The following is a 23036-nucleotide window of genomic DNA, read 5'->3' as shown; positions in this document are numbered from 1 at the left end:
ACGGGTCCAAACTTTGCGTCCAACCTCCCACATGAAATGATCCCCCTTAAAGGGGGCTCAATATGTCTCAATCTGCACTTCAGTTCACTCAAAGCATTCGGGTACAGGGGACAGACTCCCGAAAGGCATAAATTAAAGGACAAGTCACGGAAGAGCGACTTTATCAACACGTCATGGCGAAGAGTGGACTCGGCGACAGCAAGATTTTCAAGTAGCCTATTGCGCAGATGTCCTCCAAAAAAGTAAGAAAATTTGTTTTCATTTCGTCCCCCTTAAACGCGCGCGCGCGCGCGCGCGTGTGCGTGTGTGTTAGTCAGGGCTCCCGGGTGCGCGCGCCCGCAGAAGAGTGTGCGTGCACGCGCGTAGTGGTAGAATAGCTCAATAGAGATGGAGAGAGCGCAGAGGTGGAGGGAGAGAGCTCTGTGGGAAAGCAAGAGGCTAGAGGATGTCTCGACGTGCGTGTATGTATGACTCCGACTGTCATTAACAACAAATCAATCAACACGTGGCATTTAAACTCGAGAGTGCCAGTTTTCCGTGTTTGTCTGTGTGCTGAAGAAATAAATCATTGCCGGAAAAGGGAGCTTTGCGGAAAGGAAAGTTTGCTTTGAAGGGAAAACGTGAAAGGAGGTTACCGAGCCCAAGCGTCGCGGACTGCGAAATATAAAATACAGTTTCTGTCTTATTTTTAAATAGCGGAATGACGCCAAGTGATTAAGATATTCAGCCGAAATTAAACTAAAACTTAGAGTATTGGAGATGATCACGAATTTGTTGATTTTAAGATACGGGTTATCGATAGTCTTCTACAATCTTCGATACTCTCCCTGGAATAAATTAAAAGCCTGCCTGTTACCGAGATATATATTCATTGTTAGACAGCGGGCAGCTTTCTTCATTCAGTTTTTCCTTCAAGAACAGTAAACATGCTGACGTCAGATTATCGTGAGATCTTCAAGACAAAGCGCGTGTAATTAGTGTATTTATTCAGTGATGTAAATATGTTTCCACAGACATACACAAGCCATTTTCTAATTCCTACCACGTGGGCAGTAAAAAAAATGCCGTTGCTACATACCTGATAACGTCCTGGCTTTTCAGCAATATTTACTGCTCTTTTTTTATAATACACAACAGATGGTTTGCGCCTGTGCAACCGCAGCCAGCGACACTCCCAATTTTACTCAGCAGCATTTTTGTTGCAGTTGCTTCATACTGGGACCAAATTAACCAAATTGACCCACTTTTCATAGCAGACAGCTTAATCCAGATTCTATCTATCTATCTATCTATCTATCTATCTATCTATCTATCTATCTATCTATCTATCTATCTATCTATCTATCTATCTATCTATCTATCCAATGTATATATTTCTAAACAGTTCCTTTTTATAAACACAACGTAAAACAAATAAACAAGCATTTTAGGCACTGATTCTTAGCAGGCGGCCTGACAGGCTTGGTGAATTATGTTGTGGTTAATATAGCCCTAATTTCGTTTTTATTTGCCTAATTTCTCAGCATGACTTCTATTTTCTTTCATAATAAATGACTGAAGCGTTTTGTCGAGGGATATTTTTCATCCCGGTTACATAGACCGGGTCTTGACAGAAGCATTATCTCTCTTGCTCTAGCGTTGGTCCCTGCGACGGCTCTCTGATCCCATGCCTTTCCTCCTTTATACTGCCTGTCTAGTTGTCGCAATTTGTGCGTTTGATAAATACATACGCATTACCCCACTTCCAAAGAGAAGTGAAAGCGTTCCTGTAGTATACTCAACTGCACTGATTTTGAATGTGAAAAAGATTAAATGACAGAGAAACCCATACTACAAAAGGCTACACACACAATATTTTAAGTTTTTGTATATTTGGATATTCATGTTCCTGCATAGGTGTGTGCTGAGGTGGGGTGATACACATCCGATGTTACAGTAATGGATAAGCTGCAGAACACTCAAATATGAAGCAGAACAAAATAGGCAGACACTGTCCATTAATTGCGCACGCGCGCTTGTATGTTAGTGATATGAAAACCATTTTTAAGGCCTGATGCAAGGAAGTGTTTTCTTCATGCATAAGAATCCACATCCCTCATCATCCATAGGCAAAGCCACAAAGCCAGTTTTGTGAGATCGTGAGCTCAGATATGTTTTGCGCGCGCTCACGTGTGTTTGTCTGAGAGATGGGGGTGGGTCTGAGAATATGAGAAATCTAGGAAAAGAGAGATGGAAGGTGGGTTCGGCCATTCTTTCAAAAAGACCCGGTTCCACTCTTTAAAAACAATCTAGACGTTAATGTTATTATGGTATTAACGTGTGGTGTTCCTTATATATAGGCTAGTGTTTGTATTTCTCATGATCTTCTTTCCTCTTTTAATGCATAATCATAATGCAAGAAGGCCTGATTCGTTACCAAATACATTCCCAAATATCCTATCCGCTGTATAGCAATCTCAAGCCCCCTGCCCCCCACGTCCAAATTCATTTGCATTCGTTGGTGATATCAATAAAGAATAGCAGGGATCCTATTTAGATGTGGCAGGACTGGGGGAAGGTGGCTTATTCGGTCAAAACTGGACAGAGTGGACGAAGACCCTGGGGTCAGCTGACCATTCAGTGCAAGGTGGCGGGAGGCGGAGGGGTCTGGAGAGGCTTATTTGAGAGCAGGCCAGGCAATGAAAAGGAGTCAACCACAAAGCTCGTCATACTTCAAATACACCCCATCACGTGTTCCGTTTTACCTCTCAGCGGCAAAATCTGAGGAAGGGAAGCTAGGTTTTTTAAAAGAGCAATTCCTCCAAGTTTTTTTCTCTGTTTTTTTACCACCGTTAACATGAACGGGGAGTTAAAATCATCATAGCTACCAAAATACAAAACATTAAAGACTTTTACTATATCACTTAAATGACATTAATTCGATAATGTAGTAAAACATCATTATTTGTGTATTTAATTTCATGCAATAACGCAGTTTTGTGCCTCTGATTACACCAATGTTTGTAAAATAAATATATTTGTAAAAACCGGGGGAAATACCTGCTTTAAACAAATAGCCTGGGAAATGGCTAGCGAGATTGTGCGTGGTTAAATGTACAAATGTTTGAGGCCTGTAGTCAAACGGCTCATTGGAGGAGCTACAGCCAATCCTCATATGGACCTTTCAATCATTACAAGCTGGAGCAGGAGACCCATTTCTTTAATTCATAAAAAATTACTCCCTGTTCATGTGAATATAACATAAAGTTATATTTTCTTTCTAAAGTTATTTGTGTGTGTGCCTCTATATATATATATATATATATATATATATATATATATATATATATATGTGTGTGTGTGTGTGTGTGTATAGACACACACACACACACACACACACACACACACGCACATATATACACAGTATTACTATAAGTATATAGTATTATTGTAATAGGCTACAGTAATATTATTTAGCTACGCCATATGACGGCAGTGTAGGATATGTAGAAACTGACAAAGATTGGGAAAACATGCAATTGTGCAGAAAAGAAAGACTAGCATACGTTGTCAACGTAGCCAGAGTAATCAAGTAAATAAAAAGTCTTATATCAAGAATTTATTTATTTATTTATTTATTTATTATTATTTTTTTTTATGCACACGAAAAATTCGTTGAGCATGTATAGTCTTGCAGTAATTGCGTTGAACGTTCTGTAAGAGAGTTTATGTTCTTAAACAAGTAAGTAACAAGTAAGGTTATGGATATGTAACCTTGGCTCCATGCAGCTGACTTTGTAAAACTTTCACTGAATGTATCATAAAGATGCACAGATTGGCACCGCGTTGGGGTCAGAATATACCTGTCTCCACTAAGACATAATTATCCTCTGCTGTCGATCATTCAGACAAGTTCACCAGAAGTGTAGTAGAGTTAGCTTATGTAGGCTAGATCTGCATTTAATATAGAGCCCGGTTTAAAGTCACCACCATATTCTAAAGCAACGCAAATCGTTCTTATGATAATGTTCGGCATAATCCACAGTTTCCTCTGTTCCAAATGATCATTATGACCAATGATTAGTTTATTTTTTCAGAAGTTACATGGACAGTAGTTTGTTTAATAGGTTAACCTGTACATTTTTTTTCTCCTGTGAGGTCGAAGGATGGCGGCTTTGTTTTGGTGCTCTGGTGTTTTCATGCCATGTAAAGGGTGCTGTCTAGAGCTGTTTGTTTCTCCTTTTATTTGCTAGATGGCGCTCTGTGTTCTGGGACCCTCAGTTAAAGGAACAAACGGTCCTCAGTTTATTCTTTTCCCGTTTGCCATTGTTCACACACGCAGTTTTAATGCTTTTTCCTTAACTTGTCCTTCACACTTGGGATTCGCGAGACATATATTTGAATGTTTAGTGAAATAATAATAACAATCCAGTGATTACTATTTGGTTCATTTGTAGATTTCATTTGATTTGGAGGGATGTGCTAACTGTCTCGGAGTATTTTATGTTTTTCTCCCCACGGGGGAAAAATATATACATATATTATGCTTAATATTTCATATGGTAAATTATGCTGCTTTGGGATCTGTTAATTCATTTACTTTAGTTTATGGAAATCTTTAAAGAATTGTTAAAATGTTTTGATTCCTGTTAATCATACAAAAAAAACTTACAAAGCTGATTCATTATTATTTTAGCTACTCCTTCGAATAATCTATGAACAATCTATGATTTCAATATACTTCCAGCTGTATCCATCTCATTCAGCAATATTTAAATGGACTGGAAAGTCAATAAACTTTCACGTTAAAACAAGATCATACCATTGTGAATAACCTTCTGAAATATGTTTTTAAACCCCAACTCTCCGTATATTTTCTTTTAAAAAACGAGTCTGATAATGTTATATTATTACATTTTAACAGACAGAAATAAGCGGATTTATTCACATTTCCACAAAAACCGCATTTTCTCCCCTCTGAGTGTTAAGAAGATATATTGCAGCACTTACACTTTCTCTAAATAGTGGCTTGTCCGTATTTGACGTTGATGAATGTGCCCACGACGTGAAGAACATTTAAAGATGTCGTTTAAATGTTATGCCAGATCGCTCAGCGGACGATGAGGAGTACCAGTCCGTCAGGATTCACCCAAAAAAATACATATAAAATATCAAAATAAAAATACAATTTACCCGATCTGCTCGTCTTTGTATTTTACATATTATTATTAATACTATATTAAGTTGTTCATAAATGCTCAGTTTTCTATTTTGCTTTATATCATTGAGTGTAAATTCAAGGTAGTCTACTTGGAACATGATTTATGTTTCATATTAATATTTTTTAGTTTGCATGTTATTCACTTTAATCAGTAAATCGCTTTATTTTATATGGTAACCCACGCTGTTCAGTTTATTGCGTTGAGATAATTTTATTTCATATTTGTATTATATTATCATATTATATTGATATATTTATTCTAAAAAATGATAGTAATAGTGGTGACATGGACTATGTTAACTTACATCACCCTATAATAAAAACCATGATATGTAAAACCTGTATGCTGAGTCTCTCTGCCTGGGCCACTCAGACGGACTAAACCATATTGAGTTGTTTAAAGTTGCTAAATGAAACAGTGTATTGTATTTTTTGAAAACCCATGCGACCTTAACTGGCAGCAATTCATCTTATACAAACAAACAATAAATAAATAACTAGAAACATATTTCAAATAATTATTTGAGTCTGACCTGCATTAAAAGACCTAAGACTACTCATTTGCTGTTCTTCTAAAGACAAACAAGAGGTAGTATATATTTATTTATTTACTACTATTTTTAAGAAAATTTAATATTACAAAATGAATGATTAGTTTTGTTAAATAGTCAGTAGAGGAGATTTGAACCATATTATGAAATATTTCTATAGCCACTACACCAGCGAGATATAAAAGCCAAATCTGGGCTGAGAAACGGGTACAAAGAATTCTCGTGCTTGTGACATTGCTCGCTGTCAGGATAGTTAGCAATGTTCTAATATGGACGGAGGCTCCAGAGGCTCATCTCTTGGGGTTTTAATTAACAAGCTGTCTCAAAGCTGTAGAGATCTATCAAACAGCCTCTCCCCACTAGCAAACCCCCTTCCGTCTGAACAGTCTCGAAGCCTCTTTGGCGTTACTTGAGAGTTCTCCGTGACTCCCCATTCAGCTTTGTTCCTTTATGAATTCGCTTGCTTATCGCATGCCAGATTACATCGCAACGTAGTTCCTATGTTTGACTTTGGGTCTGTGTTCGCATGGACTGTGAGTGAGTGAGTGTGTATGCGCCCGATGAGGTAGAGGGGAGAATATGAGACGTTTAGCCGTTTCTTTATCTTGTGCACAGGAACTGTGATAAAACGCAGTTGCAGTTTCCAGCTACGGCCTCATCCACACACTCACCTACATCACTTGCACCACTGATGTGAAGGTCCCCCTGCGGAACAGAAAGGGGCGAGTTCAGGGTCAAGAGAGAGCGCTGTCCATGGTCCTATTCAGAGGTGCCTGGGTGCTCTTATCAAATTAGACAGGACAAGTTTCAAATCGATGCCATCGCCTGTATCAGGAGACGGCAACTGGTTTACAACCTTTAACAAGCCAGCCTGACAGTCAGTGCTCCAAGCGCAAATACACACCTCTGTCACGGTGATGGAGCGATCATGACCGCTAATGGACGGGGAAGAAAGGGTGAGATAACACACTAGATAACAGGTGATGGTGATCTGAATCACGTTAGGAAAAACGCGCGTGAACAAGCAAGTTACTTTTTTTTTTTTATTTTTTTTTTTTAATGAATCGAGACAATGTACGATATATGCTAATGTAAGTAAAATATCAATAGGTCTCCTTAACTGTGCTCGTTTTATTTGAAAAATAATGATCAATAATTTTATATAGGTGCTATCATGTTTTTACATATACTTTACTATCGTTCTAAACGAAGATTCGCTTTAAAAATAAAACGAAAAAAAATAAGAAAATCGTATAAATCGCATAAACAATTTGTGACATAATAGCATATTTAATTTGACCCAGGTTGTTTAAATATCGAAACCACGTTTGTTTCGTTGATTTATGATGTTATTTTTCTTCTACCACAATCCTTAAAAACTATTTTTTCCCTTAAAAAAGCCTTAAGGGAAAAAAAACTAAATATTTTATCAAACCAAATCAATGTTTAAATTACAAATAATAGACCATTTAATTTATACGATTCTTTTATAGTTTCTAAATGTATTTTATTAATTAAATGTATGTATATTTCTCCTAACATGATACTTTTAATCACAGCATAAATTTGTTCAGTAGTCCGTTTTGCTAATGCTCTATACAGTGCTGCTGCAAAGAGCAAATTAAAACTGTGTTGCTGCAAATTACGAAAGCTTATCCTTTTAACAGTTTTCATCATTAAAAAGTAAAAAAAAGTCAACCATGCAATATGACGATTTATCACCTATATGCATTCTTATTTGTTTCCAGGTCCTTTAATTCAGTTTACCTCTCCTCTCTTTTCGACTTTCAGATCCACTTTAGAACACTGAAGATGATACATGAACTTATTTTTAACTCTCGTTCTTATAATATCTCTCTTGAATGTTACTTTCCACCACAGTCTCACTTTTTGACGTCTAAGATAAAGCGAGCAGGAAGCGGTGTTTGTCTGAACTTGCACACTGGAAACCTCGTCAGTTTCTCATTCGGTGACAGATTTGCTTTAAGGGAGTCGCCTAAAACAATAATAAAGACCTATTGTTCTCGAGCTGACTTAAAAGACTAACTGGGCACATTTTCTACGCCTTTGCCAGGTATAACAGACCTCATCACACACACATCATTCCCATCAAAAGTTGTGCTGTCAGCTGTCGTTGAATCTGGCTGGCGTTTTTCATCCTGGATGCTGATTCAGATGGAGACATAAAAGAACAGGTAGTCCAATGGAAGGACACAGCGGTTTGAAGCAGTGACGGTTGTCAAGGAGATGAGAGAGAGAGAGAGAGAGAGAGAGAGGGAGAGAGAAGCAGTCTATTTTGTACTGAAACCACACTCTGAAGGGTGAGAGACGGCACTGAATTTAGGAGAGATAGAGACGGTCTAAACGTGAATGTTCAGCCACGAATCGGCGGCCCAATTAATGGATATTACCCATTCATCCATTTTATCACCCCATATATGTGCGATATATATCACACTCATAGACTCTCCTCTGTCTGCCTTGTTGCCTGTCAGGCTGTTTTTAACGGCAGTCCGTCAGACGTGTACCTACGTGGCCTCGCTAATTTGGGTTCATTGGATGGCAATAACTTAATTTAGAGCCTCATCTTTTGTGGCGTTTCTTAATGAGGATGCGCTGTGCAATAACGCGCCGGTTATTCAGGTGGGAGCAGGCAGCACCGCGCACCGATGTGTTTAGACTCAAAGGAACCCGTTAAGCTTGACGAGACTCATCTAGAATGCGTGGCTGAATACCAGGGCACTATAAGCTTCTGACGTGCGTAACCGACTCTCAGTCCTGACTAAGAGGCCTTCAACCTTACATCACACTGAATCAAGTGGAGAGTGGCGCATAATAAGAGTTTTAAGGCACTGTTGTCTGGTTTCATTGAAAAGGCCTCTTGTTGTTTAGAGAGGATCAGGTTTTATCGTGTCCTAACCCTGGTTCGCTGGATATCATGGTGACCCGCTTGGCACTCTGTCCGGGAATTCCATCCCTAGCTGTAAAATGACAGGTTGTAACGCTCCGAGCACTCCGGTTACTATATGTGACCTTAACCGAGTGATTTAAGTCCAGGGCTTCTAGCCCTTGCTCTTAAAGCCCCCTATTAAGAGCTGAGTGCCGGAGGAAAAAAACCCACTTGTTTTTAGACAAGTGTGGGACGACCAGATGTGAAGTGTGTAGTGTAGCCTATATCGTACTATGGTTGACTTAACTGTCCGTTCAGTTTTCAAACATTAATTCAAGAAATTTAGGCATTTAGCTACATAAATTACATGGAAATGTGATTATTAAATGAGCTATTATTATTATTAATATAATTTGTTTTATATATTCAACTTAATTATACACAAACCCTTTAAAGATCAGAACATAAATCTGTTTAAAATGTTAAAACAAGGACGATGAAATAATAATAATCATCACCTATATTTACTAAAACAACGAATAAATTAATTTCACAAAGACTAGCATTGCGTATATCTAGGTTAAGACTACTGAGTAGGCTAGGGTAAATATCTTTTAAAAACTAAGTAAAATATGATTCATATATATTTTTTTAATAATCTATAAATAATATCACTGCATTGCGATTTAGTTTTATGCGAACAGGCGTTAGGTTACCTAACAGGGAAAAAAAAGTTTTTGCCAACCGAGAGATGAACGTGCTCTTTCATTCCTTGTCCTGTTTTATGACACCTAATATCTTTGACGGGAATTTATCTTTACATAAAAGTGGATTCCGAACTTATAATTGTTTTGATGCCTTATCGCCATTCGCTTTCATCACATAAACTGAATTCATGACATCATATTCTCTGACCTACACTGAAATCAGTTTATGCGGGCTCCTACTCATATCTTTGAATTCCCAAGTCCGTTTATCATTGTCCAAGCAAGAGCAGGGCAATTTTTATCCACAAAAATATCCCTTTTTTATTGTATTTATTATTATTTTCCTTACGGATTTGCCGGCATGTTAAATTAAGCACCTGGGATCCCTGGATCCATGAGACTAGTACAATTATTCTCGAAATGCAATAATTCACTTACGAGCAAGTATTTCGAAAACACTGCATAGCAACACAGGACAAATTCAATCTTTGTAGATTTTTTTTTCCCCTCATGCACATCATGATGTCCCAACATAACTTAATGAAAGTTGTCTTCCCTTTTCCCTTTAAGAAAGAGGAGTGTGATCCATTTTGTGCAACGTGCTTCACTCAATTTCACACACACTCTGTCTAGCTAAAAATATCCGAATCGAAGACAGAAGGGGGGACAAACAGACAGCAACCTGAAAGCAATCATTTAAAGCCAAGACTCTGGCAGCAGCAGCTGTCCAGTACTGTGTGGCGTGATCAGCCCAAAACATACCCCACTCTCATGACACATTAACGGCGCTCTTTCGCACGTGGAAGCGTAACTTCAGGAAGCCAAGTTGCAGGTTTGGGTGGGTGTGAGGGCCATGTGTGTTATATGAACTCATAACAATCAATCAAAAAGGGACAGAGAGGGAGCGATAAAAGTAGAGAAAGAGAAATTAACTGTCGACAGACAGATAGACGGATAGACGGACAGATAGACGGACAGATAGATAGATAGATAGATAGATAGATAGGAGTGGTGGAGAGACGGAGAATATGAGAGCGAGTTTAATTATTTGAGCTTTTTTTTCTTTTTCAGGACACAATAAAACATTGATTGTTGCAGTTTGCTGACCCGTAAAATTTGGGGGGCTAGATTTCCCTTCAGAACCGAGCATATAATTATGCAAATAGAGATCTGACAGCGATCTGGTGAAGACAAGGGCCTGGAGGAGTGACAGTCCAGCTTCAGCAAGTGCTCGACTCTTTGAGAATAGTTCATATTTGGCGGCGCGAGAGAGTATGGGAGGAGACCAGAGCGCGTGTGACAAAACACGGGGAAAATTGAAATATCAATCAAGGGCTTCATAGACTTCAAACACAACGATATTTTTGCGGTTAAGTGGGACTCTCCTGGAAGAGAGCGTGATGACAAAAAGTGTTGAGGATGAAATCAACACATTGCCTTAGTGTTTAAAGTCTGACAATTCTAAGGTGAGATATAAGTTTTAGATTCTTTGTCTGCAGTGTTTGCACAGAATCCACCAACAATTTAAACGGTGTTAAAATAACCAAAACCCCCAAATTAGATAAAGAAAGAGAAGTAAGAGAACCCTTAGCCTATATGCTTTTTTTTTTTGCGCAACTTAATTAATTAGTTTAATTTGAAATTATCTATGCATGGTTTTGATTCATTAAATTCGTTGTGTAAGTGTACAGTGCCTCTATGCTTATGTAGAAGTGGAGTTTTCAAATTAATTTTCCATTTATGTTTAATGTAATTATCGAATAAATGGCCCTGTGATTTAAGTTATTCAAATAGTTAAAAATCATTTCGTGTGACTTTACACCTCTTCTATGATGAACGTTTAATTTCTGAATTACAAGTTTTATTTATTTATTTGTGAGGAAAAAGTCTATGCGATGCATCTGTTCTGATACAATAGAGTAGCACACATTATAAAGCTGGATTTCTGGTTAAATAAATGTTCGCTAAAGTAGTCTAGTTTTCTTTTTCCGATTAATTGTTCTTTTACAAAGACAATCATGAATTTTGTTTTAAAAATATGATTATTTGAAAATCAGTGTGGCGTAACAAGACATGCAATAAATCATTTTGTTATCATGTGACAAGGAATCCATTAAACAGAGAGTACCTTTTATACCTACATGTGAGCCAAAAAAAAAAAAAAGATTTTTTTTTTTAAATAATTGTATGTAAACACAAAGTAGCTACATTCAAAGGTTTTTTTCATTATTACACCACTTTTAATGTGTGTGTGTGTGTGTGTTATATCCTACGTTTTTATACCATTATTTCATGTAACGAACCGTTGTAAAATTTTAAATTTATAAAAATGTATTCTATTATCTTCTTTGTTTTTCACTCATCTAAACAAACAAACCAGACATGGAAACGATGCATTCCACCTTTTTTCCTCTCTCAGGACAATTAACCATTAAATCTAGAGCGAGGCATGACATTTGGTTTGTTAATTTTCGCAGGACAGTTGTCGTCAGTACCGCTTTGCTTTAAATGTGTCACTCTCAGGCCATAACATAAGTTAAGGTCTAAAACAAGCAGGAACATTATAAAACTAGGTGCTATAGACATGGCTTCATCCGATCCTTCTCTGTCTTTGACTGACACTTATTTTGGTTAACATTGGTCTCATTGTAAAGGCCTGGGCTCCATCTAGACACAAATATCAGCTTTCGTGATAGAGTTCCACAGCTGTTACGTGAGAAGAGCGAGTCATTCTCCGAGCAGGCTCACCTTCCCTGGGAACAGAGCTGAGAGGAGAGCCACTGGAGCAACAGGCTTTATCGGGCTCCGAGGATCTTTCTCCCGTCAGGCTGAACTTTAACCCGACAACTTCTTGGGCTGAAAGTGATGCCTTTACGACCATTAAGTTGTAAATAAGAGTACCATGTACATAAAGCATTCTTGGGACACAAACCGACACAAAAATCGTTTTATAGGCCACGCATAATTTGTTATTATTATTATAAAGAACTTTTATAATAATACATTTTATTACAGCATGGATTAATTACATTCACATGATATGAAAACAAACTGACTATTAATCAGGGCACAAACTGCCATTAATTCAAAGAGAAAGACTAACATATTTAAACACATTATGAAAAGTGAAATCAAAGTTAAAATATCTTATCACGTTTTCATCTAATGTAACCTTAGAAAGCGAATAAAAAAGGCAGAAAACCCAGAAAACATCTTAAACTTATATTATTTCAGACAAGGATATCTTAGATTAAAATATGAATTGTTAAAATGATTGCTTATTTACAAACCAATTAAGTTTTCGATTTGGTTTAAGGCTGTATTAAACGCGAGTGAAATATTCACATTTGGCTTGTCAGTTTTGAAAAATCAAATAAAGATGAACGTTGTGTGTTTATTCTTCTTGCAACAATATTGGCATCTGAATTGAACAGTTTTAACTAGACAGTATAAGCAACTTGCTGTTGATAATTTAATGAACGTTTGCAGGAATATTACAAGTTTAATTATTTGTAAAAACAGTTCAAACACAAAAGCCTCTGGGTGGGGTCTTGCATTTTGTCAGGTGTAGTCACATCTCTATTTTGGATTTAAAAAAAATATAAAATGGAATATGTATAAAGCACTAGAACTATTGATATTGATTACCTTCAGCAATATGAAATAGCAATGATACTTCTAAAAAAAGTGATGAGACCAAAACAACCTTTTACTGTGAGATTAACTTAAGCGAATGCATTTGTTGATATGCCTGAATGTCACATCTCTAAGCCTCCACTAACACCAAACTGTCCAGGAGACGATGTCTCTTGTCTTTGCTTAGACAGTAACATAACATGCTTTAGCTTTAGTGGAGGGTGACAATGATGTATTAAAACAGTCCAAATAGTCATGGATTTTGCAAAAAGGCCAGGTTACATTTGCAAACATCTTAAGGAATGGCTTTTATACTTTGGATAACATTAAATTGTCCTGATCCTGACACATACGATGATACTCCAAGACTGACATATTTGCTCTGTCAAAGGGAGATATTCCTAAAATTCATGCTCGCACAAGGTTTTAAGGGATTTAAAAACGGGAGAATTCATTCAATTTGTCATGCTGTCAACAGCTTACTTCATTGTGTTCATTCTAAATCTAGTCTTGAGATAGCCGTTCAATGGATGTTTGATTCTAAAGTAGCTTTTTTCTTTTGTAAAGTGTTATGTGTATGAATCAAACAACCCGTAAGCCTTTAGCATCTGACACACAAAGTTCCTAAGCGCACAAGCTCTTTAAATGCAAGTGAGACCCTGGAAAGAAACAATGAAACAACGGGGGGAAACCAAAGAGAGATACAAAGATTTTGCAGGCAGGCACTAGGACCCGCCAGACTCGTGTGTGTGTGCAGGTGCTTCCCAGGCATTAGCTCAGTTCAGGACAATGTCAGGATAATTAGAGGTGCATCAAGAGGCGGTGTGCGGCGCCGCTTGTCAGCCTTAATCTGGCCACCGATGGGCCACCACCAAATCCACACAGCGGCCCACAGGCGGCACAAGCAGTGAACCCATATTGCTTTGACAGTTGCACTCATCCAGAAGTAATGCAAAACGCTATTCTGATGTATACAGGCTGACCCTGCACTCCTCAGAGTCATACAATTCACTGGGAGGAGGGCTTTAAGGAGGAATATTTTCATAAAAAGAACAGAAGAAAAAAACAAAAAAAACAAATAGAGGACTTAGGTGGGCTCTGGTTTGGGATCTGTTAGCCCTCTATAAGTCTTCATTTTTTATGCGGTGGGAGCTGCGTGTGGTGACAGGACTGGAGGAGGACTCATCCTCATGATCCTTAAGGGCATCGCTGAAGAACTTAAAGATGGAGTGGAAGCTCTTCCATGATGTTAACTCGTGCTTCTCAGTACCTGCAAAAGACAGAACATGAAGGTGGACATGAAAAACATACAGCCATAACTGTTTATGATTATAGTAAAACTATATTTTAAACTAACTTTTTTATTTAAAAGCGATAGTTGAAAATGAAAACTCTCACATTTAGTCACCCTGTATGACTTCATTTTTTTTCTGATTAACACTAAAGAGGATATTTTGAAACTTTTACTGTAAACTTTCAGAATTCTTTTTTTACCTTTAGACTTGAGGTACAATAGCTTGTCACTGGGGAAAGTTTCTTTAAAGTGACAACTTTGTACCTCTAAAAGGTACATATTAGTACCTCAAAGGAGTACCTTAAGTACTACTATGACATTTTAGGGGGAAATAATGTACACAAATGGGTCCCACTTTATATTAATAGGCCTCAACTACCTTGTACTTACATTATAAAAATAAATAAATAAAAACTTTAATATACTCAATGTGTTTATATTACAGGTGGAATATGGGTTAGGGTGGTATGGGTAGGTTTAAGGGTGGGTTAAAGTGTAATGGATTGATCAAAAGTGCAATTATAAAGGTAACTACAGAAATTAATTCCAGATGTAATTACATGTACATATAAAATGTACAATGTAAAAACATGTATCTACACAGTAAGCACATAGTTTCAAGTTATTAATTTATATGTAAGTACATAGTAGTTAAGTCCACTTAATAAAATGGGACCCAAAAATGTCCCTTTAAGGTTAATGCACCAAGCTGCCATACCCCTAAAGGTACAACTTCACATAGTCTAAGTGTATGGACAATAATACACTTTTTAAAATGATCTTATTTTGTGATGATATGAGGGTGAATAAATTATGACAGAATTTTCATTTTTAGACCAAACTGTTCCTTTAACACTTCCTAGTGAGGTCGTCAGGGCCCTTCGATTAAAGGAAGTGATATGTGAGGACTGTTTCATACTCTAAATACTTTAGTGCATCTGATGCCAAGCAAAAACTTTGGACCCTGTGTTGTGTACTGTGTGCCCCAACAAAACATTTTCCATCTATTAGGATATTGCGTACTTCAGGACAATGGAAAGAATGGCTGCTATCCATGGAAGATTACATTTTCTCTCTCTGGAGTTCGATACACCTATCACTTAATCCACAAATGGCTCAGTTTTCCCTCAGTGGCAGCAGGTTCTAGAAATTCCCATGTTTGGGTCACTGGATCCAGGTGAAGTGACATGTACACCCTAAGTCCTCATCAGACCTTTCAAAGTCCCACAAGAGCCTTTCACAGCCCTCATAATGCAGCACTTTCAGACAGGTAGCGTCTGGCGCGAAACAAGTACACTGGGTCTGTTTATTTATTGTGCTGTTTGTGAGAAAGGTTGAATTGAACCCCGGCTAGATCAATTCCTCTTTGAAACATTCACACCGTACGTAGCTTAAAGTATACAACTGCCTTGATATACGTCTGCATCAGTTTGTGTGGAACAAAGAGGATCAGACTGATGTCCCCCCCCCCCAATCACGATTTCTCATTCTTTTCCCTCCACATTGCAACTGGTGCATGAACTTGCCCGGAGGGATCCAATTAAAGACCAACTTTAAGGCCCATGCCAAAAGTGCACTCAGATGGCCATGATATTGACCTCCATGTTTATTACATTGAACTCTGTCTGGGCAGTATTGATGAAGATAGCTGTGGTGAGATAGGAAAGAGGTGTGCATGTGTATCAGAATGGTCGAGTCTTTCTAACTTGGCCAATGATCAGTGCCTCAGGTCAAGTTTACCAAGTTGACGATCAGCGAGTCGATACCTGCTGCCCAAACAATCTCTTTAGTGGTGTAGGTCCTGGCACAACAGCACTCTAGAGGAGAAGACATTGCCTCCACTGCTCTAATTTATAATTCATACCCAATTTGGAGCACACAGCCTTTACTTTGCCTCCACTTCAAGCCCCCTCACCTTTCCCAACTAACCTTTTTATTTGTCTGTCTTCCTGTTTTTCCCCAGGACCAATTAACGGCGATGGGTTAACTTTTTGTTATCTTGAACCGGTGGTGAACCCCTGATCAACGAGAGCGACTAATACTGATCCCAGCCACGAGGTCAGCCACAGTGCGTCTCCGAGCAGATATGCAAATGCACCGAGCCCCTGTGGCGACCCTGCGGGAGCCCCGCCCCTGCCAGCGACATCACCTTTGATGAGGGTTCACAAGCATGCCTCACTAATGACCCTTTATTACTCTACCTTGCCATCTCTTAATTGCCAAGATGTGTTGAGTGTAATCAATAGTGTATGTGTGCCACAGCGTGTCTCAGTTACGTCATTCGCTCGCATGGACACACAAAGAATAGCGGAAGAGGACAGCCATGCCTGGCTAGATCACAAATTAAATCAATGCCATTAAAAGAGATGGCCATTGATTAAATGTCATCTTTCAATAAAGAGAGCAATGTCTACTGCACATAGATGTAGGAAAAGTCTCTTGTTCTGGTGTTCCTTTTTTTCTTTTTCTCTTCACCTGGGGGATTTTTTTCAAGTTCTTTAAACTGGAGGGATATAATGTTGATAATTTCTTTAACGTCTTACAAATAATGGCACGCTACTATTAAAAATCCATTAACATTTAAGAGGGAAACAGATTATTAAAGATATGACAAAACTTTATGCTTCAATTACAATACACAGAAATGATGACAATAAGCAAAATGAAATTTTACCTAATTACAAATGATTTGATTTATTTCCTAAGGTAAAATTATATTAATCAGTTTTTCAGCTTGTAATTAAATTTTATTTTTCAATATGCATTGGCTAATAAATAAAGTTTTGTATGTTTGGATTGTGGATTATGGATTATATTTAATAAAATTATATTTATACATATTCCGGTAGCACTTTATTTTACAGTCCTGTTCCTCATGTACATACTATGTACTTATTATTAATAATTACAATAATTATGTCACAACTAGGTACTAACCCTGAACCTATCCCTAAACCTAACCCTACCCTATGTAGTTACCTTGTATTACCAGAAATATATATATATATATATATATATATATATATATATATATATATATATATATATATACGTTTAAAACAGTAAAACATTATAAGACAGTACAAGAAAGTACTGAAGTATTAAACTTGAAAATCAGGTAACACCCTAATTCTCAAAGGTAAATTTTATTGAAGATATTGCAGAAAATCACATAAAATTTCATGTACAAACACAATGTTGTGCTTTCTGTTAACATCATAATTATGAATAATACACATGTATTTGTGTTACATGTAGAAGTTGCATCTTTTGAACTAGTTTCAGTGAAAACTCTCCAGCAGGCAGACTGTGCTCACACGACCCAGACACTCCTCACAACATACTCATTCTTACAAAAATGCTTGTGTATAGACACACACACACACACACACACACACTCACACACACTCACACACACACACACACACACACACACACACACACACACACGCACGCACGCACACACACACACACACACACACACACACACACACACACACACACACACACACACACTAGATTTTGATATTCTCATCTTCAATGACACACCTCACAGTATGAGCACAAACACACTGCCGCTCACACCAGGCCACTGTTATCTATGTTACCATTTGACCAGTGTATTTGTCATAATGAAGCTTCATATTTCACTACCCCATTAGGACGTCTTCCAGATGCAGATCAAATCTTTATAATGAACCATTACATTATTCAGCTGGATACCTTTGAGGGTAATTTAGTAGTTCTTTGATCTCCCTGTGACAAATAATGTTTGAAACATTGTCCCAGTGACAAACACACACTCTCTCTCCCTCACACACAGACACACTCACACAAACACAAGCACTCTTTCAACATTCATGTCAACAATAAATCAAGGAAGACAAGCTTTAGCTATCGGCAATTCCTTTTTCTCCGTTCACCAGAAGCGTTACAAATGGTAATCGCGTGTGATGGTAAAATGCTCATGAGTGAACGATGCTCAAGTGAATGAGCAGTCAAAGCACCGCCGCAAGTAACACTCGCAGAGTAAAAAAATATCAAAGTGTGCTGATTGTAATTGGTCTCCATCTGTAGCGTGGCATTCAGTCATGTCTCCTAATTGACTGGCATATTCTATTTATTTGTCAAAATTACTTGATTTCATTGCCAGACATTTTTCATGTTGTAATAACACAGTTGTTGAAAAATTACAGTATCTGCTATTCTAGTAATTAAAATAGTTCAACCTCTAACTGTTTTACTGTGATTGTTTGCAGTTATGGTAGCTTTTTATGTGTGTCTGTCTTTTGTGCACACACTGCAAATAAGCAGAATTATATCCTTGACCTGTTCAACACACAGTGTGCTTATAGTTTTACTTAAAACTAGAATGAACTAGTTAGAGTAACACTAGCAGGGGAAACGATCCGTTGCACGATGCTGCAGAGTCTATTTGCTATCTGTGTCCCTGTTAGCAAAGGGCTTAGATTTCCGGTCCCAACGCTTTCTGATATTTGTTTGCTCTATGCTCTAGCGGTTTGGCGCTTTTGCCATGCATGCTTGAACATCTGAGAAGCGATCTGAGAGAGTCGGCTCGAGGACAAACGAGGCCAGAACAGGTGTCAACGTTCTAGCACGTTATGTTAACTCTGTGATGGAGAAGCTACGATTCGTGACAACTAATTAAATCTAAATATACTTTATAGCCAACCCCCACCCGTCACTCCCCCGACACAAACCCACTGCCCTTCAAGGATATGGCTCATACCTCTTCACGTTAGATGCCAAGAGCAAATATTACTGCTGCAACTAGAGCGTGCTTTGTTTGCATTATATCTAATTAAATTAATGCATTTGGAAAAAAATAAGCACTTAAAATTGCAAATAGAAAAGGAAAAAAACATGCATGCACACCTACGATTTCATCAAAAAGTCTCTCTGTCAATTGCCCATATGCAGGACCTGTCTGGCGGTGGGTTCCCCTTGTTCCCCCCTTCCTCTGCCTCTTTTAATTACTTTCCTTTACTTATTATTGTTGTAAGAGCAAACAGAGGCAGAACTCATTACACATCCGTAAATGAGAAAGCGGACGTGTGGCTTCAGGGCCTGCTGAGAGAACCTACAATTCACTTATAAACTTGGAAACAAAGCAAGAAGGGGTAAAGAGTGAGTGAATGAAGGGAGAGCAGGAGACCAATGCTATGAAAGGAAGTTTCATTCCTCTCTTTTCACATTATTCAAGCTTGGAACGGAGCAAAGGCAACAAGAGAATGAGCTCCACAACACATTTCCAGTGTGTCCGTCTCTTGCAGCAGTTCAGTTTTTTTAGTTTAGTTTTTATTTTTTTTTTTTGAGAGGGGGCGCCTCAACTTAGCTGTAATAAAGACACAACGTTTTATAGAGCTGGAATGGAGTCTTTACGAGATAACCGGAGAGCAAGGGCCAGTGTGGGATGTGTAGTGTGAGTATTTGAGACTCTGGGGGACACGGAGTCAAATCATACCACAGGTAGTGTACCCACCAAAGACAGCTGTAACTACTGGCAGTGGCTTATTCTGTTGCAGAGTATTCAGGAAAGAAAATCTAATGAAGGCACTTGGGTGTCTGAATCTGTTTTACCAGTCTGACTAAAGCTAGTCATTAGCCCAGGCTAGCACTTTGCGAGTAAGCTAGCGCTTCATTATACAGCTTGACTGTGCTGTTTGCTTCTCTATAAAATAGCCTGTAATAAAGCAAATCAAGAATCACAGAGGAATTCCGAAATGACAAACCATATCCCTGACAGTGGAGCAGAAACACTGATAGCAAGGCTAATCTGAAGACTAATTTGTTAGCAAGTCAAATAACCTAAGTCCACAGTAGCATAATTAAGTTAGCCGCTGATAAAAATGCCTGTAGATGTCAGAGTCGACTCCGGAGGGGAAAACGAAAAATAAACAAGAATGACGGAGAGACCCGGAGTGCAAACAAATCCTAAGCCCCAGTTGCTCATCATTACAGTACTAGAATATTCATTAAGTGGTCTGTGGAAGAGTGACCGAAGCCTTACGGTAAGATACATGCAATAAATGAGCTCTGATTTAGTACTATGTATAGCTTTTATTTTTAGATACTGTATATTTTTAAGTATGCCATCAATGTTGAGGATATTGAGTAATACATGCTACATAATAAGGTTGCTTTATTCATGTAACAAGTAAAAGAAAAGAATAATCATTGGTCGTTATAAACATACACATGGTCAACATTTTGTAAGAGCAAAAATGTAAAAATAGTAATCTATTAACATTAATAAATCTATTTTTAATCTATAATAGTCTTTCACCTGCAGCTTTTTCACAAAACAGATGAACAGAGTGGATAAATGATCATTTGATCTAACAAAGAGGAGAGAGAGAGAGAGAGAGAGAGAGAGAGATGGGGGTGATCAAAACTGTTGCAAATGAAATGAGTATTAATGTGGATCTGTCAATTAGCAGAACTCAGGTACACAGAGGGTTAATTCACACAGGCTTTAGCACCAGCACAAGACAGCGTGTCAAGAGTGTACAGTAACAAAGCACATCACTTGCAAAATTGCACATACACAGATGAGAGGTGTTAGATACTGTTTGATGGAATTGGCACTGCAGACAAAAGCCCTCTCAAAACCGTCAATGCATTTGGATTAAGTACACGGTGACCGCGTGAACATTTGCACATTTCCTCTGAAATTATTGACAACATAAAACACCACTGCATGTGTGTAACTTCACAACACTCTCTGGTCCATTTTATGTCACCCTTACTCTCTTATATTTGAGAAAATGGAATATAGATGTGCAAAACTGTACAACAGGATCTGGCTTTGGTCTCTTGTTTAGATAAGGCTACACAGTCATGACAAGATGCTACAAATCCAATAAGATTTGAAGAAAATTAGACCAATTCTTAGAGAAGGCAACCATGTACCTCCACAACCTCTTTCTGGTGCTCTCTGCCTCATATCCTTAAACTGTGTCTGAACTAGACATAACACACTTCCAATGAAAAGTAATATGTACACATATTTCACCAAGACTGAAAATGAATTATGTTTTTAATACACTTACAGCGATGTGGAGCAGGATTTTGGATCAATGAAATATCTCTGCTCAGCATGACAACTGAGTGACCATCAGGATGTCACTTGTCATACAGCTGGGTAAGTCACTATGTTACATGAAGCACACTACCATTCAAAAGTTTGTGGAGGGTAAGATATTTTGGTCACATTTTATTTAAAGGTCAAATTCTCGCCTAATAACAAACCATTAACTACGACATTTGCCTCAAATTTTTGCTCAATTAAATTCACTGCTTATTAATAGTTAGAAAGATAGTTATGAACATAGTTTAACATAGTTAGAATATGTGCTTTATAGGTACTCATAGACAGCCAACATGTTAATGCTATTAAGTAACTAGTTAATAGTGAGAATTAGTCACTATACTATTTTTTTCACAATTTAAAGTAAATATTTAATATATTCTAATCTAAATTCTAATCTATAATCCTGTGTTGGCAAAAATGAATTTTCAGTAGCCATTACACCAGTCTTAAGTGTCACACGATCCTACAGAAATCATTCTTCTAATGATTCAGATTCATTTCTTATTATTATCAGCGCTGCTTATTATTTTTGTGCAAAATGTGATACATTTGTTTATCAGATATATATATATATATATATATATATATATATATATATATATAGCTAAATGGAAAGTTCAAAAGAACAGCATATATTTGAAACTTAAATGTATTTAATGTGACTTTTGATTTAATGCATAATAAAAGTATTGAAGTATATATATATATATATATATATATATATATATATGATAAAGAATAAAAATAATAACACTGACCCCAAACTTTCTATGGATAAACATGACTATATTAATCTTGCATGTAGGGTGAGACCTAAATGATGACAAAATGATGTTATATGACACTAACTCTCCCCACTTCCCAATAATGAGACCTCCACGTTAAACCTGATGAACATCTTTAGCTGAAGTAACAGATGAACCCTACAGGTGCTGCTACCTTCTTAACACTGCCTGGGAAAGTGAGAGCGAGGAGGCGTTTGAAGAAAAACAGGCAATCAATGGCAGATCGATACATAAATAAGAACACAGTGTTTGAGTGTGTTTACTAAAGGAGCAGCAGCAGTCATGGACCGAAGATAGTTCCGCACTTAAACGACATCCATACCAACACTGTGTAAACTACACAAGACAATGGATTCTTTTTGCTTCTGCTAACAGTGAGATACATCTACGAAATGGGTGTGTTTGTAGACTGAATCACGAAAATTGATTTGATTGCACTGGACATATTTCAAATCTCAGTTTAGTTGGAAGGTATGAGCACATGTGGGATGATGCAAGATGGTGTAAAATCAAACCACAGGCTAATGCAGCGATTGAGTCAAGAACACAACGCAGCAGGACAATAATGGAGAAACTGACTTGGCAAAGAATTATTACATGTGTACACTGCACCGCCTTGAGTTGAAAACTTTTTTTTCCTCCAACGTAAGTTGGACACCGTTAACCAGAACAAGTTAGTTTTATCCGTGTTATGCACTTCATAATTCAAATTTTTCAAAGCAGCTTAACAGAGAAATGTCTCAATGCGTAAGCCAAGGTTAACTTTGTCAAAGAAAAAAAAGGATATTCAGGTGAAAAGAGAACCTTGATAGAAACCAGACTTTGTTGGAGGAGCCTGTCATCCTCTGGCAAGGCAGAG

At 37.7% G+C, this 23036-nt stretch overlaps 1 protein-coding gene and 1 long non-coding RNA gene across 3 annotated transcripts in view; one reads left to right on the top strand and one right to left on the bottom strand.

The window, feature by feature from the left end:
• The first annotated feature begins 26 nt into the window (after nt 1-26).
• On the top strand, nt 27-16702 carry LOC132141014 (uncharacterized). Its single transcript, XR_009433862.1, has 2 exons — nt 27-242; nt 16242-16702. It is a non-coding gene; the product is annotated as an uncharacterized LOC132141014 (long non-coding RNA).
• Nucleotides 12294-23036, bottom strand: part of fam172a (family with sequence similarity 172 member A) — a 170259-nt gene continuing 159516 nt past the window's right edge. For both annotated transcript variants that reach the window (XM_059550153.1, XM_059550154.1), the window contains exon 11: nt 12294-14254. In XM_059550153.1, coding sequence (XP_059406136.1) covers nt 14106-14254 — 149 coding nt within the window. In that variant the 3' untranslated portion in view covers nt 12294-14105. The remainder of the gene's footprint in view (nt 14255-23036) is intronic.

This window comes from Carassius carassius, chromosome 5, assembly GCF_963082965.1.
Source record: "Carassius carassius chromosome 5, fCarCar2.1, whole genome shotgun sequence".
Taxonomy (NCBI): Eukaryota; Metazoa; Chordata; class Actinopteri; order Cypriniformes; family Cyprinidae; genus Carassius; species Carassius carassius.
This window is presented reverse-complemented; position numbering and strand designations above follow the sequence as displayed.